Here is a 14,169-nt window from a genome sequence, read left to right on the forward strand (position 1 = left end):
AATGCACTGAAAATCTGCTCCAATAGAAAGTCCCAAATAAGTAAAAGAGAACTCCCCCACCAAACATCCCATTGATCTAACCAGTGTTTTAAAAGTGCAAGGTGCAAAAAAGGCATAGGGGCCAATTTGCGCACGAGGTGCACGCCATTTTGAAGCAAGGCACAAGAATACAAAAACAAAAAACTAAAAATTCAAAAAAAAATAACAAAAAATATTAAGCATAACATTAATAAAAATTAAAACTTAAATTTTAAAATAATTTTTTAAAAAACCTATTATTAAAATTAAAATACATAAACATTCATGTACAGCGTATTCAATGAAAATTTAAAAATAAAATCAAGCATGTAAAACCCACAATCTCTTTTTTTTCCCTCAATTGCATTACTTCAAGTAGCTAATGTGATGTAAAACATATTACATTCCTAATTTTACGAGTCACCTTTGTGCCACGCCCCTCAAGGCAAGCCCAAATAAGTCCATGTTAGGATCTTAAATTCTTATTTCTCACACAAAAAATAATGATTTTATAATTTTGAAAGGGGGTTCTCAATGTGCCTTTTGAAAGGGTTGCGCCTAGGACCTAGGCAAGGCGCATACCCTAAAATGTAAGGCACACCTTTTAAATCATTGGATCTAACACAAGCCTCCAAGTTGGTATGTGATCCAAAAAAATCAATGTATCCTTTGCAAATTACAAGTGTAAAATCATCACCTCTCCATTTCCAACTGCAAAGCCTTCAAACAGCCCCTCTTCCACCCCTCGTACCAACAGTCTTCTCATCACCTCTGCCACCAAGACAAAAAGTAACAAGGAAAGTGGATCACCTTGTCTATCCAGGACTTCTTCTAAGAAACCCCCCATTGACCAAAATGGCAAAACCAAGAGTGAAGTTGAGGAAATGCAAGCAAAAACCCAACTCCTCCATTTCTCCCCAAATCCCATTCTATCCGAGACTTCTTCTAAAAAACCCCATTTGACATGGTCATAAGCCTTATCAATTTACATTTCACATTTGCTTGTCCACTTCCAATTCTTGGATCAACACATTCACTTGCAATCAAAACCCCATCCAAATTTTTTTTTCCCTTCAACAAAAGCCATTTGAGTAGGACCTACCACTACATGGCCTGAAATCTTTCACCCCAGAAGCATTCTCCACCTTAGGAACCAAGGAAATAAAAGTAGCATTTGCACTCTTCTTTTTTTTTGATCAATAGCATTTGCACTCTTCTCAATAACCTTTTCAGCCCATAGTTCCTTAAACATCTCCATAACATCCCTCTTGACAGTTTCCAAAAAAGACTTGTAAAAAGAAATATTGAAGCCCCCCAATGGACCTCAAAGATCTCAAATAAGTGGCCAACTCAGTTGCAGATTCATTGACTAGGGAAGAGATTAATAAGGATTCTCTCCAATGATCTTGTGCAAAGGGGTAGGGTCTACCATGTACCTTCTTTTATTGGGATTAATTACTTAAATATACCATATGGTTTAATTAAACTACTTAAATATACCCTGTAATTTTCAAAACTACTATGTCCTATTGGATAGCCTCACTTGACACAAATAGGCCCTCCATTAGTTAAACATCTATTGTGGTGGGTTACTACCCAACATAGGAGTTGCTTCGAAGACAAATTAAACTCTAGAGAAGAGAAGAAGAAGGTTCTAAAAATTGTTGCTATGATTATTCTCTTCAGCCTTTCCCATATATATAACTATCAGCTCATGTTTACATGAATGTTCCAACTAACTACTGATGTGGCTCCCTTACACAAACAAATCTGACAGGTGGACCAAGTTTGTCGTTGGAAGGAGACTTCACAGCTGGAACTTGAACATCTGGGCTAGACTCAGCAAGTTGGCTCTGGGCTTGGGTCGGCAATGGCTGCTGCATGGGCTATGGGATCCTAACAGTTCCTCCCCCCTTGAGATCATCCTTGTCCTCAAGATTGGTGTGATGGAATTGTTGCTGGAAGCTCAAATAATTTTCCCAGCTGGCATGTTCAACAGGAAGGTGTGCCCAAACCACCAGGGCTTCTTGAAATACCATCTTACCAATCTTGACCCATTGAAAGTCTACAATCTTGAGAGGCTCTATTATCAACTCCCCTTCACCTGTGAAGGCAGATAATGAGGACTGTGTGATGGCTCCCTACCCCAAGTGTTTCTTCAATAAGGAGACATGAAAGATGGAGTGAAGTCAATACGTGGCTGGAAGGTCAAGGCAATAAGAACTTCCCCTATCCTTTCTAGTATATGGAAAGGGCTGAAGAAGTAAGGTGAAAACTTCTACCATGCTCAACAGGCTACTGAAGTTTTTTTCTGTAAGGTTGCAGCTTTAAGTAGACTAGACCCCCCACCTGATGAGTGATATCTCGATGTTTTTTGTCATAGTAAACCTTCATAGTCTGTCTAGCTCTTCCTAAGATGCTTGAGGGATTGTATGATAGCATCCTGAGTTAGCAGTTGTTCATTCTCGCAGGGAAGTAAAGTTGGTGGATCCCTTCCATAGAAGCCTTGAAGGGAGTCTTTCCAGTAGAGATATGGTAAGTGCTGTTGTACCAATATTCAGCTCACGGCAACCATTTAACCCACTGCTTTGCTTTTTTTTCCTGCAAAGCACCTTAAATAAGTGTTCAAGCATCCCTTTACCACTTCCAACTTCACGTCGGTTTGGGGGTGATAGTGCTGTGGTGTAGAAGAGACCCCTGTACACAGAAGTATTCAGAGTAGAATCTACTCACAAAAAGCCAGGTCCCTATTAGTAGTAATTGACTTTGGAGTGCCATAAATAAAGCTTGGCCATGTCCTGGACAAATATTCTGGCAACTTGAGTTGCAGTATGTAGCAATCAATCTTTCTTGACAACTAACAGCAGCAGTGAAATTTGCGAAGCAATCATCCAGTAATTACAGCATTCTAACTCCTCTTTTAATTATCTGCTAAACCAAAACCTCTACACCTCAGATAGAAATTTACAACTTTAGTTCCAATAAGCAATGCAGAAATAAGAAAAACCCCTACATGCCTACATGGTATTAAAGGAATAGCACAATCTAGAAAGAATTAGAGATGTTCTAGCTCAAATGCATGATCGGCTCAAACAAAAATCTTCTCAGAAGATATGTTTATATCATCACACAAAATTTTGGCAACTAATGGGCCCATCGAGATATGAAAAACTGATCCTTGTGATGAAGAAAGATTTACAAGCAAGTAGGAAAGAAGATGAAAGTTGAAGATGGTGGTGTATTATGGACAGGTCCCATGTGCTTATATACAGCAAGTTCATAATGACCTTGGAAAAGAAACTCGTTAAACCTTCTTCTGGTGGAAGTTTTGACAAATTGAATTTCATTGTCAAATTAAACCCATCTTTTGGAGGGTCATGAATCTGCACCAGTTGACCAAATGCTGCTTTAACAGCTTCTATGGCTCCAAGGGGAAGCCCATCAAAGAAAACAGTTTCTGGCGGTGGAGTAGGTAATGACATTGATAAAAGCACAAATTGAGGAGACTTCGTAGACACCTGCAATCCAAAACAACTTGCGAATTAAACTGTAAGTGTCGTTGGTTCTACAAGAATCATTCAATACAAAAATACCAAAGGTAATAGCATAAATAAGGTTCTTCTATCCAATATTTACAAATTATCATTCCAATTGCAATGCAGAATGGACCAGAGGGAGGGACTAGCATATCACCTGAATATGGTAGCGAACATCATCAAATTCAACAGAATGAAAATCCAGATCAACTCCTTTCTCTATACTGCATAATCAGCATTTCAAAATTGCCGAAGCATTAGCATACAGTGCCAGATCATGATAATGACAGAGCCAAGTTTAAATTCGTTACTATATATTTCCCAGTTAGATACTCAAAATGGAAAAAACAATCACTATAAGGCCTGAGAACTCGATGAGCCCCAACTACCTCAATCAATTAATGCAATAACTGAAATTTTTTATTGTATAATGGCGCTACCTATTACAAGTGCCTATTTTGAGATTCCGCTTGTTCTTTCATTTACTCTACATTCTCCTTGACACCTATTGCTTTCAAATCTTCTCTTAAATCATATCACCGGGGTAGGAAAACAGTAAGCTTCCAAGCACAAAAATTCGTGGAACAAATTGAAACTTGTTAATTCCTTGGAGGAATATCAGAGCAACTAAATGCATAAGGCTGACTTCGAGAATTGCATGGAGAACAGCCAAAAAATAGATAGAACTTTCCTAGTACGTTATCCTGTACCGTTGAAAAGGATAGTAGAGGATGTAGATAACAAGAAGGTAAGCTTCTTTCTTCAACTGCTAAAAGCATGGTTGTTCGATTATATTTCCTTTTACAAAACCCTAAATCATTAAAACCAATCTAGAAGAAAACTAATCAGCCGGCAACTGACCAACAATAACCTATAAATACAAAGAAAGAAAAAAATGGCCTTGGTGAAGTGAAATGGTGAATGAAAGAGAGAAGAACGTCTTTCTGGAGTCATCTCTAATTACTCATTTTGGTGTAGTCAGAATTAAATTTCCTGCAAAGGAGAGGTGGGGAAAAGGGAGAGCAGCCGGGCTTACTTTTGCACTTGATCTGTCAAGATCTGCAGGAGAAATCTGGACGGAGACTGTAACAGCATCATCTCTGATGATTTCTCGTGGGATATAATGGAGTCCCAATACTATGCTTCTCCTCTGTCTTTGTCCTCGTCACTGTCTTCCCTCTCTCTCTGAAATCTTGGGTTGCAATTAATCGTGGCATTTTCCTGTTTTTATGGTTATTTTTGAGAATCACTTATGCTTTTTGGTTATTTTTGATAAGCATTTATTTTTGGGCAAATTATGCGCCCCGTATTATGGGGTCATTGATAAAGACCCTTGATACTTTTTTTTCGACAAACATCCCCGAACTTTGGCTATTACACAAAAACCCCGCTCCGTTAATATTCCATCAGTTAGCTTCAAGAAAGATTCTCATCTAGGTAACTGTTTAAAGTTTTCTAAATATCCAAACTATTCTTTTTAATTTATTTTACCTTTTTCTCCCGTGGATAGGTCGAGTCTGAATGTCTCTTTCCGAGCTCCGGTACTGTTGGTAATCAATGGTGAACTGAAGAACTCGATAAAGCAATTGTACTCCTACATACAAGAATTCCAAGAAAAATAGATAAATTTGGATATGAATTAGTGAGGTTCTCCCAGAAATCGACGTAAAGCTCTTGGTGGAAGAAAAGAAAATAACGTATGTTAGTTCCTAACTAACAACTTAATGTGAATATGATGATGAATGAGTAGAATCCTTGGGTTCTTGAGTGTCGTCCTAAAACCTTAAAAACTCCGCTTGTGTTCATCAAAAACTCTCTTAATGCACACACAAGGGACTGCCACATGCTACGATTTAAGGAATCACCAACAAAAACAAGCTTTTTCCCTCTCAACTAGCAGGGAAGCCCTTGCTTCGCTAGTTCGGCTTCAGTCAAGGTAAAGCACGTTCAAGTAGCTTTTACTGTCTTACATTGAGAATATCTCCGTATTTATGTACTTTATTTCATGGGGAGATATTCCCAATGCAAGGTTAGGAAAGGCTGTTAGAATGGTGTGGGAACATGTTTGCCTTGATGGAAGCCAATTTCCTGTTTCGCAAGGGCGAAATAGGAAAAATGCCATTGGAAAATACAATGGCATTATAATTGAAAGTTCATGGTACCAATCTGTCACTACTCCAAAGTATAGGGTACCTATCTCTAATTTACTCTAATAAGTTATATTATTATTATCTCATTAAATAAAATAACTATAACTATATTATTTAACAATAATAAGTAACTAAAGTGGAGAAGCTCTAGTCTAGTTACGATTGTCAATGGGTTGGGTCTAGGTAAGACTAATATCAAACTGATTATTTAATCGGAACAAAATTATAGACCCAATTATACCATAAACAATAGTTGTTTATTCAAATAATAACTTAAATTTTAAATTTTGATAATATAATCTTAATAAAAATAATAGAAAAATATTAAATTATTTTTATGTTAATAAGTCAAACATTTTTAACTAATATTATCTTATTTATTATCTATCAAATTTACTATTTCAAACATAAACATATGATAAAAATTATATATATATATATATATATATATATATATATTCAGGTTTGAATTAGTTCTGGACAAGCAAGAACTGAAACCAACCCACTCATTAATCGAGACAAAATCATAGAACTGGAACTGTTATAATTGGTTCAGTCGGTTTGGATCCATTATGTAGACCCAACCCATTGGTAATCCTAATCTAGTTACCTTTTTGCTAGTAATAATAGTTTGTTAGTAAAATATTCATAACTAAATAAATAATTTAAAAATAAAATAAAAAAGGAATAAATAAAAATAATAATATATTTTAATTAAATTAAATAAATAAATGTTTCAATAATATTTTATTAAATTGAATAAAATAAATAAAAATTTATTGTATTGTCGAAGTGTCTCACGTCTCAAGCTTTTTGGGCATGAACAATCCTAGGATCAACATCTTCTTTGTCTTGTTTCTTTGGATATATTTTATTAAGCATCATTTACTTGGACAATTAGATACCCCCTCTAATTTTATATAATTACTAAAGCAACCCCTACAATATGTGTATTACTAAGGCACCCTCATAGTTTGGATTTTCATTAGGGGCACTTTTGGGTTTTTATACTTTTTTCATGAGGTTACAGATCTCGAAATACCAATGGTTTCTCACGAAAATTGGATTAAGTAAACTGGTTGCAAATTGCAAAGTATTGGGGTGTCTTACTAAGGCTGTGTTTGGTTGAAACAAATAAATTTGCATTGTTGCAAAACCATGGCAGTGCAAATGATTTTAGTGTAAATTTTGACATATTTTTGTTTCAAATTTTAGCATATTTTGTTTGATTGCATTATAAAAGAAGTAAATTAAAACATGAAGCAGACAAAAGTAAGATTCAAAACAAAATTATACAAGGATTTGCAGTTTTGTACTGGTGCAAAAAAAATTTGCACTGCAACCAAACACAACCTAATGTGTAAATTATAAGGGTGTTTCAGAAATTATAGGGGGTCTCCAAGTAAATGACCCTTTTATTAATCTCTCGTTTTAAGAAAAAACAAGCTAAAAAAGTAAAAACCAAAAAGAGAGTAAAGAATAATAAAGAGAATCCTGTGAGAGAAAAGGTAGGAGAGAATTGACATTGAAAGAGAATGATTTGATGTGAAAGGTGGAGGGTAAAGAGAGAATGTGGGAGATAGAGAGATTTTACATGAGAGAGAGAGGGTAAAGAGAGAATGGAAAGATATCAATTGCTTTTCAGAGAGAAGAATATGAGGAGCCACTTATGCATCCTAGTCATTTTCCATGACAACATTAATGCTTCAAATGACCTTGTCATTTACTTAGTAGAGCTATGTCTCTTTGAACTAGATTCTCAATACTTAGACCATCCTATTCCTTAGATCTACTCAGTTGCTCCCTCTTCACCAAATGATCCTTCCTCTTGTCCCTTGGTTCTCACAAAAAGTCCCTTGTGTACTTTTCTAATTATGTAGCCACTTTAATCGGTATATGAAAAGGTGACAAGAAGTAAATGCCTAGGTTGGTCAATGTAGATTTAATTAGGGGTGTCCTCCCTCCTATTGAGATGTAATTCCTTTTCTAGAGAGTCAGCTTCTTTGCAAATCTCTCCAAACAAAGGTTTTCAAAAGCCATTTGCTTTCGGGTCGCTCCCTAGTGGAAGACCAAAGTACTCTTGTAGCCAATTTTTAACCTCATATCCTAAAATCCCTACCAGCATTTTTTTTTTGTCAATAATCCCTGCCAACACTTGAACCTCTTTCTCATGTTTACCCCTACAAGACAACTTTTCCTCCAATTCACCCTCAAATAGAAACCCTCTTAAAGGTGTTGACAAGTTCCTTTTAAACTTTCAAGGCAATTTCATACACCCATCACAAAATACAATTACGCCATCTTCATATTATAGATAGGTAACAATTACTTCATGTTTACCTACCCTCCAACCCCTAATAAGTTATCCAAATCAGTCTTGATTATCATTATGTTGAGTACTTCAGCAATTATTGTGAAAAGGAATGGTGAAATGGGGTCTCCCTACCTTAATCCTCTTTTTGATGGAAAGAAGTCTCTAGCAACACCATTGATCATAACCGAAATGCCAAGGAGGAATGGCCAATCCACCAATAGCTTATCTTCTTTGGTTAATGGAATTATCTCTCAATTATCGAAAAAAATAGTGTAGCCAGTGATGATAGTAGAATTAAGGATGGTTTTTATGATGGCATTTTATCAAGATTGTTGGGAGATATTGAAAGAGAATTTAATGCTGGTTTTTTATGAATTCCATAGAAGATGAGTGATTAACCTAGGGTTGAATTCCACCTTCATTGCTTTGGTTCCCAAGAAGAGAGAAGCAACCCACCCAAAGGACTATAGACCAATCAATCTAGTAAATAGTAAGTATAAGATTATTGTGAAGGTGTTGTCCCTTAGGATTAGGCATGTTTTCCATACCATTGTATAAAATAACCAAGGAGCTTTTGTGAGGGGAAGGCAGATAACTGATCAAATACTTATAGCAAATGAGAGTGTGGATGATTTCAAGAAGTCAAGGAAAAAGGGTGTGGTTTGCAAGTTAGATTTGGAAAAAGCTTATGATTTGATAGATTGGTCCTTTTTACTAGAGGTGATGATCAACTTTGGGTTTGGAGAAAGATGGTGCAGGCAAGGTTCAAATATCGATACGCCCGATATGCCGATATGGGCATATCGGGCAAATCGATACAACTTTTCACGTTTTTTTTTTATTTTTTCGCAACCAGTTCAGGGGGGGCAGTTTAGGGCTCCTCCACCCCCTAAACTAGTCAGAACCCCGATACACCCACTGTAGGGGCGTATCGGAGGGGTCCTAGAATGATACATATCGGCTTATACGGGCTGATACATGTCGATACTTTGAACCTTGGGTGCAGGTGGGTGTTGGGGTATATTAGGACTTGCCACTACTCAATTTTGGTGAATGGAATGGTGGTGGACTTCTTTCTGACATTAAGGGGAATTAGGCAAGGAAACCCCCTTTCTCCTTTCTTGTTCACCTTGGTTGCTAAAGTCTTAGGGAGACTGATCTCTAGAGAAGATTCTAAGAGTCTAATCAAAGGGTGGAGAGTTGGTAGGGAGAACATAACACTTATACATTTGCAATTTGCAGATGATACGATTCTCTTTTGTGAGGGAGGGGACTTGAATTGGATTACGAATTTGAAACTCACAATACAACTTTTTGAGAAAATGTCAAATCTGAAAGTGAACTTTGAAAAAAGTTGTGTTATAGGTGTGAATATGGGGGAAAGTGAGATCCTTACGTGTGCAAACATTTTGGAATGTGCAGTGTCGACTTGGCCTCTAAATTACCTTGGTCTTCCTCTAAGAGATAATCCTCAAAAAGGATTTTTTTGGACTCCTGTTGTGGAGAGGTTTGAAAAGAGACTTGCATCTTGGAAGAAAAATTATCTATCTCTTGGAGGAAGAATCACCCTAATTAGGTCTACTTTAGCTAACATTCCCATTTATTACCTCTCGGTCTTTAAGGTGAATGCAAGGGTGACTAACAAATTGGAAAAACTAATGAGAGATTTCCTTTGGGAGCCAGGGGAGGAGAAAAATAACCATAGGCTTAGGTGAGAGGTGGTGTGTAGGAGCAAGCATGATGGAGGTTTAGGCATTAGGAATATAAGGAAGAAAAACTTGGCTCTACTAGGGAAATGGTTGTGGAGATTTTCATTGGAAAATGAAATGGTTGTGGAGATTTTCACGGGCTTGCAAAGAATGAATGGGACTCTAGGATTCTAGCTACAACTACAAGAGCATCACCTTGGAAAGCAATCCAAGCTATTCTACCTTTATTTTCTCCTTGGATCAAGTATGACTTGCACTTGGGTAATCTAATTAAATTTTGGGAACATGTTTGGGTTGGGGATTCTCCTTTGAAGACCAATTTCCGACCCTCTTTGCTATCTCCACCTTCAAAAATGAACCAATTGCCACTTTCCTTGTTCCCTCGATCTCAACTTCTAGGTTAGGTTGGAACTTGGGTTTGAGAAGATCTCTCAGGGGTACAGAATTGGATAGTACCTTAACTCTCATGTCCATTCTTGATGGGGTTTTCTTAAGCCTACAAAAACAAATAGTAGGATCTAGAGTTTATCTCCTTCAGGTTCCTTTACTTGTGCCTCCTTCTTTAAAGCCCTAATATGACCAAAAATTCCTATTGGCTTGTCATTCCCCACCAAAGAAGTGTGGTGTCAAGTGTCAACCTATACCTCCAAAGGTTGGGTGTTTCTGTTTGGAAGCTTTATTGGAAAGAATCAACACAGGTGATGTGCTTCAAAGAAAAAGATCCAATAGTTGTTTATCTCCCCACTGGTGTGTTCTTTGTAAAGCTGCTAATGAGTTTAGTTACCACTTACTAATATCCTGATTTGGCAAAAAATATTTGGGAATGGTTTGTTTCTTTGTTTGGGTTCAAGTGGATTTCCCCAATGAACGTGCAAAACTTGCTTAATTCTTCTTCTTTCAACTGTCCAACAAAAAGGTCAAGGATTACGTGGAAATGTGTGAGGGCTACTGTTTGTTGGACTATATGGGAAGAAAGAAACTCAAGGATTTTTTCAGAAAATGAGAGAGGATTGGAAACTATGTTAGAAGTGATCCACATAAGGGTAATACATTGGTTGAAAACAATGGACTTGTTCACAGATTATTCAACATATGATATGTTAAGAAAATGGAAAGAAATTGCAAGTCCAGCCTCTTAGTTAAGAAGACCTTGAATCCCACTTGGAACCCTCCACCTCTTGGTTTTATCAAACTAAATTTTGATAGCAGTAACATGGGGAATCCAAGGCCTTCAGGTATTGGGGGGTGCTAAGAGATGAGAAGGGGAATGTAATAGCTATATTCTCTAGCCCAATTGGAGTTGGAGACTCTTTGAGGGCCGAGGTGTTACCTGCATTGGAAGGGGTACAAAGGGCTAAATACATAAATGTCAAGAAAATGATTATAGAAGAAGATTATGATGTTGTAGTGAACTAGCTAAAAGAAGACACCTCTAAGCTTTGGAGCTACAACAATGAGAAGAGAAAATTCAAATGGTTGATCAAGAACATGGAAGTTCAGTGTACTTGGGTAAAGAGAAATACAAACTCCTTTGCTGATGGATTAGCTAGGCAAGGGGTGAAAAGGGATTCTAGTTTCTCGGCTCAATTGTAATTGTTTTTTCCTTTTTGGGTGCTTGCCCACTTTCTTTGGGAGTTAAGAGACTTTAGCTCCTCTGCCTTGTAATCTTATTCCTATTTAATGAAATCTGTTGTTATTGATAAAAAAAAAAAGATAATAGTATAATTAAGGTGGTTTGCCTTGTGTGATTTTTTGTTGCCTAGGCAGGCATGTAGAGCCAAGGTGTTTGGATGAGGCACCCAGGTAGACACCTACCAAAGGCATGGGGGTATGGGGGCACCTCACAAATTCATCACCTTAAGGCCCTCTAGAGAGCTACTTATCCAAATATTATGTTTCTTTTAGAAACGCAGTGCTCATTGATACATCTTTTAAAATTTAGAATATGTGTTTCAAGCCAAGAGCATGCCATGTGTTGACTTCTATATATCAACCATACATTTTCCCAATGCTTCAAGTATATAGTTATACATATCTCTAGCGTTTCTTTCAACACATCAGAGTAATAACATAAGTGTGTGATATTAGAAACCCAAAAGTTAGATTGATGAAAGCCCATAAATAAAAGTAAAAAAAAATGAAAGCCCATATGTTCATCATCTACTCTGACAAGACGAGAACAAATGAGTCAAACGCATAATTTTCCGACCTTATCCCCACTCGAATCCAACTATAATCTAAACGTTTTCGGTCTACCTTTCCTTTCCTCTTTCTTTTTTTCCCTTGCCGTCTCATTGATTTTCTAACATTTGGGTCATTGGCCAATCCCCTACCCTTATTTACTTTGCTAGTTGAACAAAAGTAACCATAGCAGCGATCGCTTGTGATCTCATCGTTAACCAACTAACAAAAACTCACATCTAGACACTGCTTTCATCTCCACTTTGGTCACATTCCACGAAGGTTCTCCCTATTTGATCATTAATTAACCGATCAAGCAGACTATAGTTCTATTAGGCCGAAACACATGTAAGCCTTCATTCTCTCTCCAAGTTAAAAATAAGTGCTTATTCTATCATTAACTTTATAATGCAATACAAGTGGAAAACATAAATGAGAAAATATTTAAGAACAAAAACCTTTCCCCCATATGTATTAAATAAATATTTCCAAACTTGTGATTATGTAGAGGCCCAAAAAAAAGTTAGGGCTTACTAATGGCATTGAGAAAAAAAATCTATGGATAATGTAGTAACTGAGACGAGGCCAACTCTCAAAGCCCACAAATTGATTGAGGATTTAAGAATAAATAAAATCATAATCAAAATAGACTCTAAGACAACAATTAATGCACCCAGAGGTGAATGAAAGACTACTTAGAGATGCCAGGTGATGCTCGAGGAGTGTAGAGAGCTTATTGTGGTGTCAATATCAAGCATGTTACATTGCCACCTTTGTCAAGATTGGAACAAAGTTGGTTATTAGTTGGCTAAAAAAGGACATTCATGAGTTATTTTGGGAGACTATATTCATTCAAGATATTTTAATTTTATTCTTTTTGTTGATATTCTAGCTTTTTTGTTTACCTTGTTGCTTAAACTTCCTTTCCTAATATACATACATACATATAACATTATAAATATTTTATAAATTGCATATTAATATTATAATTGGTCATGATCATATCAAATTAGGCCATATTAAAATTAAATCTAATAATTTGTATAAATGAATATGATATTCAACTTCAACTTGTCACAATATTTGGATAATTTGAGTTTGATTCATTTATTTGAATATCGAATTCGAAAATTGAATTTCAAGATACCATTTGCACCCTTAGTTTAGACCAACTTTATAAATAGAATAAATATTAATTTTAGGTTACGTTTGGAAGGAGTACAATTGCAAATTTGTAGGGTACAAAACCTAGTATTTTGTATGCATTTGCATTGTACATATTTGTATTTGTACTCCTTCCAAACTAAGTCTTAAGGAGAATTGCAAATTAGTACCCTATACTCTAGGCCTAGTCCCACTTTGGTCCCCAAACTTTAAAGCATACAAATTTAGTACCTAAACTTTCAAAACATGCCAACTTAGTACCTACCATTAATCAACCGTTAAGTGGCATGTGAAAATGCACAAATGCCCTTTGGGTGTCATCTAATTGCCTTTATCAACCATCAAGATGACTTTTCCTCTGAAGTTTAAACCAATCCTAAGCCTATTATTAATCAGTTGTAATTAAAATACCTATCTTGATTAACTATCATCTCTATTGTTAAATCATGCATGGTAAGATTTATTTATTTTTTGTTTGTTTTTTTACAAAATGAAATCATGGTAGTTGGGGCTCACATTTCTTTCAAAAACCACAAAAGCAATCAAATAATGCTTCAAGTCTTCCATCTAATTGAATCATTTCAAGCCCATAAAACTTGGCTTAATTTCTTATGGGCATCAAAAAGCTTCCATGAATAATAAATGATGGGCTCAGAGAAAGATTTTTTTTTTTTTATTATTCTCTTTGTTGCAGGCCGAGGTTCTCCCACTGCCCATCCAATTATACAATAATTATACCCATTTGACTATAATAAGTGAAAGTTTGTTGTTTACCTACTCATGTTGTTGGGTTTGACCTACAAATTTGGTGCACAAACTTTAAAAATGGAATGGCAACCATTGCCCCTTGTTGCAATGTGTCAGTACGTGAGTCCTTATTTATGGGTCACCGCATCAGACAAGGTATTTGTTCATTGAACATAGTGAGTTGCTATTTGCTAGTAGTGATGATAATATTGTTTGCTAGCTTTAAGGTGGAGGAAAAGCACCCCTTCATGTTCAAAGCTGGAGGCTGCAAATAATCTTCATTCAACTCCTTTCACTCCCACAACCAGGTTTAATGGATGAGAGCATTACCATTTCCTTACAAAACTCGA

General features: G+C 36.3%; 1 protein-coding gene across 6 annotated transcripts in view; it reads right to left on the reverse strand.

Moving 5' to 3' along the window:
* Positions 1-4,781, reverse strand: part of DIS2 (Arp2/3 complex, 34 kD subunit p34-Arc) — a 33,531-nt gene extending 28,750 nt beyond the window's left edge. The window contains exons 1-3 of one of the 6 annotated variants that reach the window (XR_016078609.1): positions 4,591-4,781; positions 3,712-3,778; positions 3,218-3,536 (exon numbers count right to left, since the gene is read on the reverse strand). Coding sequence is in view for 5 of the 6 variants with exons in the window: in XM_088891533.1 (XP_088747659.1) it covers positions 3,218-3,536; positions 3,712-3,778; positions 4,591-4,652 (448 nt within the window). In the remaining variant the exon portion in view is untranslated. The remainder of the gene's footprint in view (positions 1-3,217; positions 3,537-3,711; positions 3,779-4,590) is intronic. The other 5 variants (XM_088891533.1, XM_088891532.1, XM_010262559.3 and 2 more) reach the window with 5 other exon arrangements.
* Between the last annotated feature and the right edge of the window lie 9,388 nt (positions 4,782-14,169).

Source organism: Nelumbo nucifera, chromosome 7, assembly GCF_055504915.1.
Source record: "Nelumbo nucifera cultivar China Antique chromosome 7, China Antique-T2T, whole genome shotgun sequence".
In the NCBI taxonomy this organism is placed as follows: domain Eukaryota; kingdom Viridiplantae; phylum Streptophyta; class Magnoliopsida; order Proteales; family Nelumbonaceae; genus Nelumbo; species Nelumbo nucifera.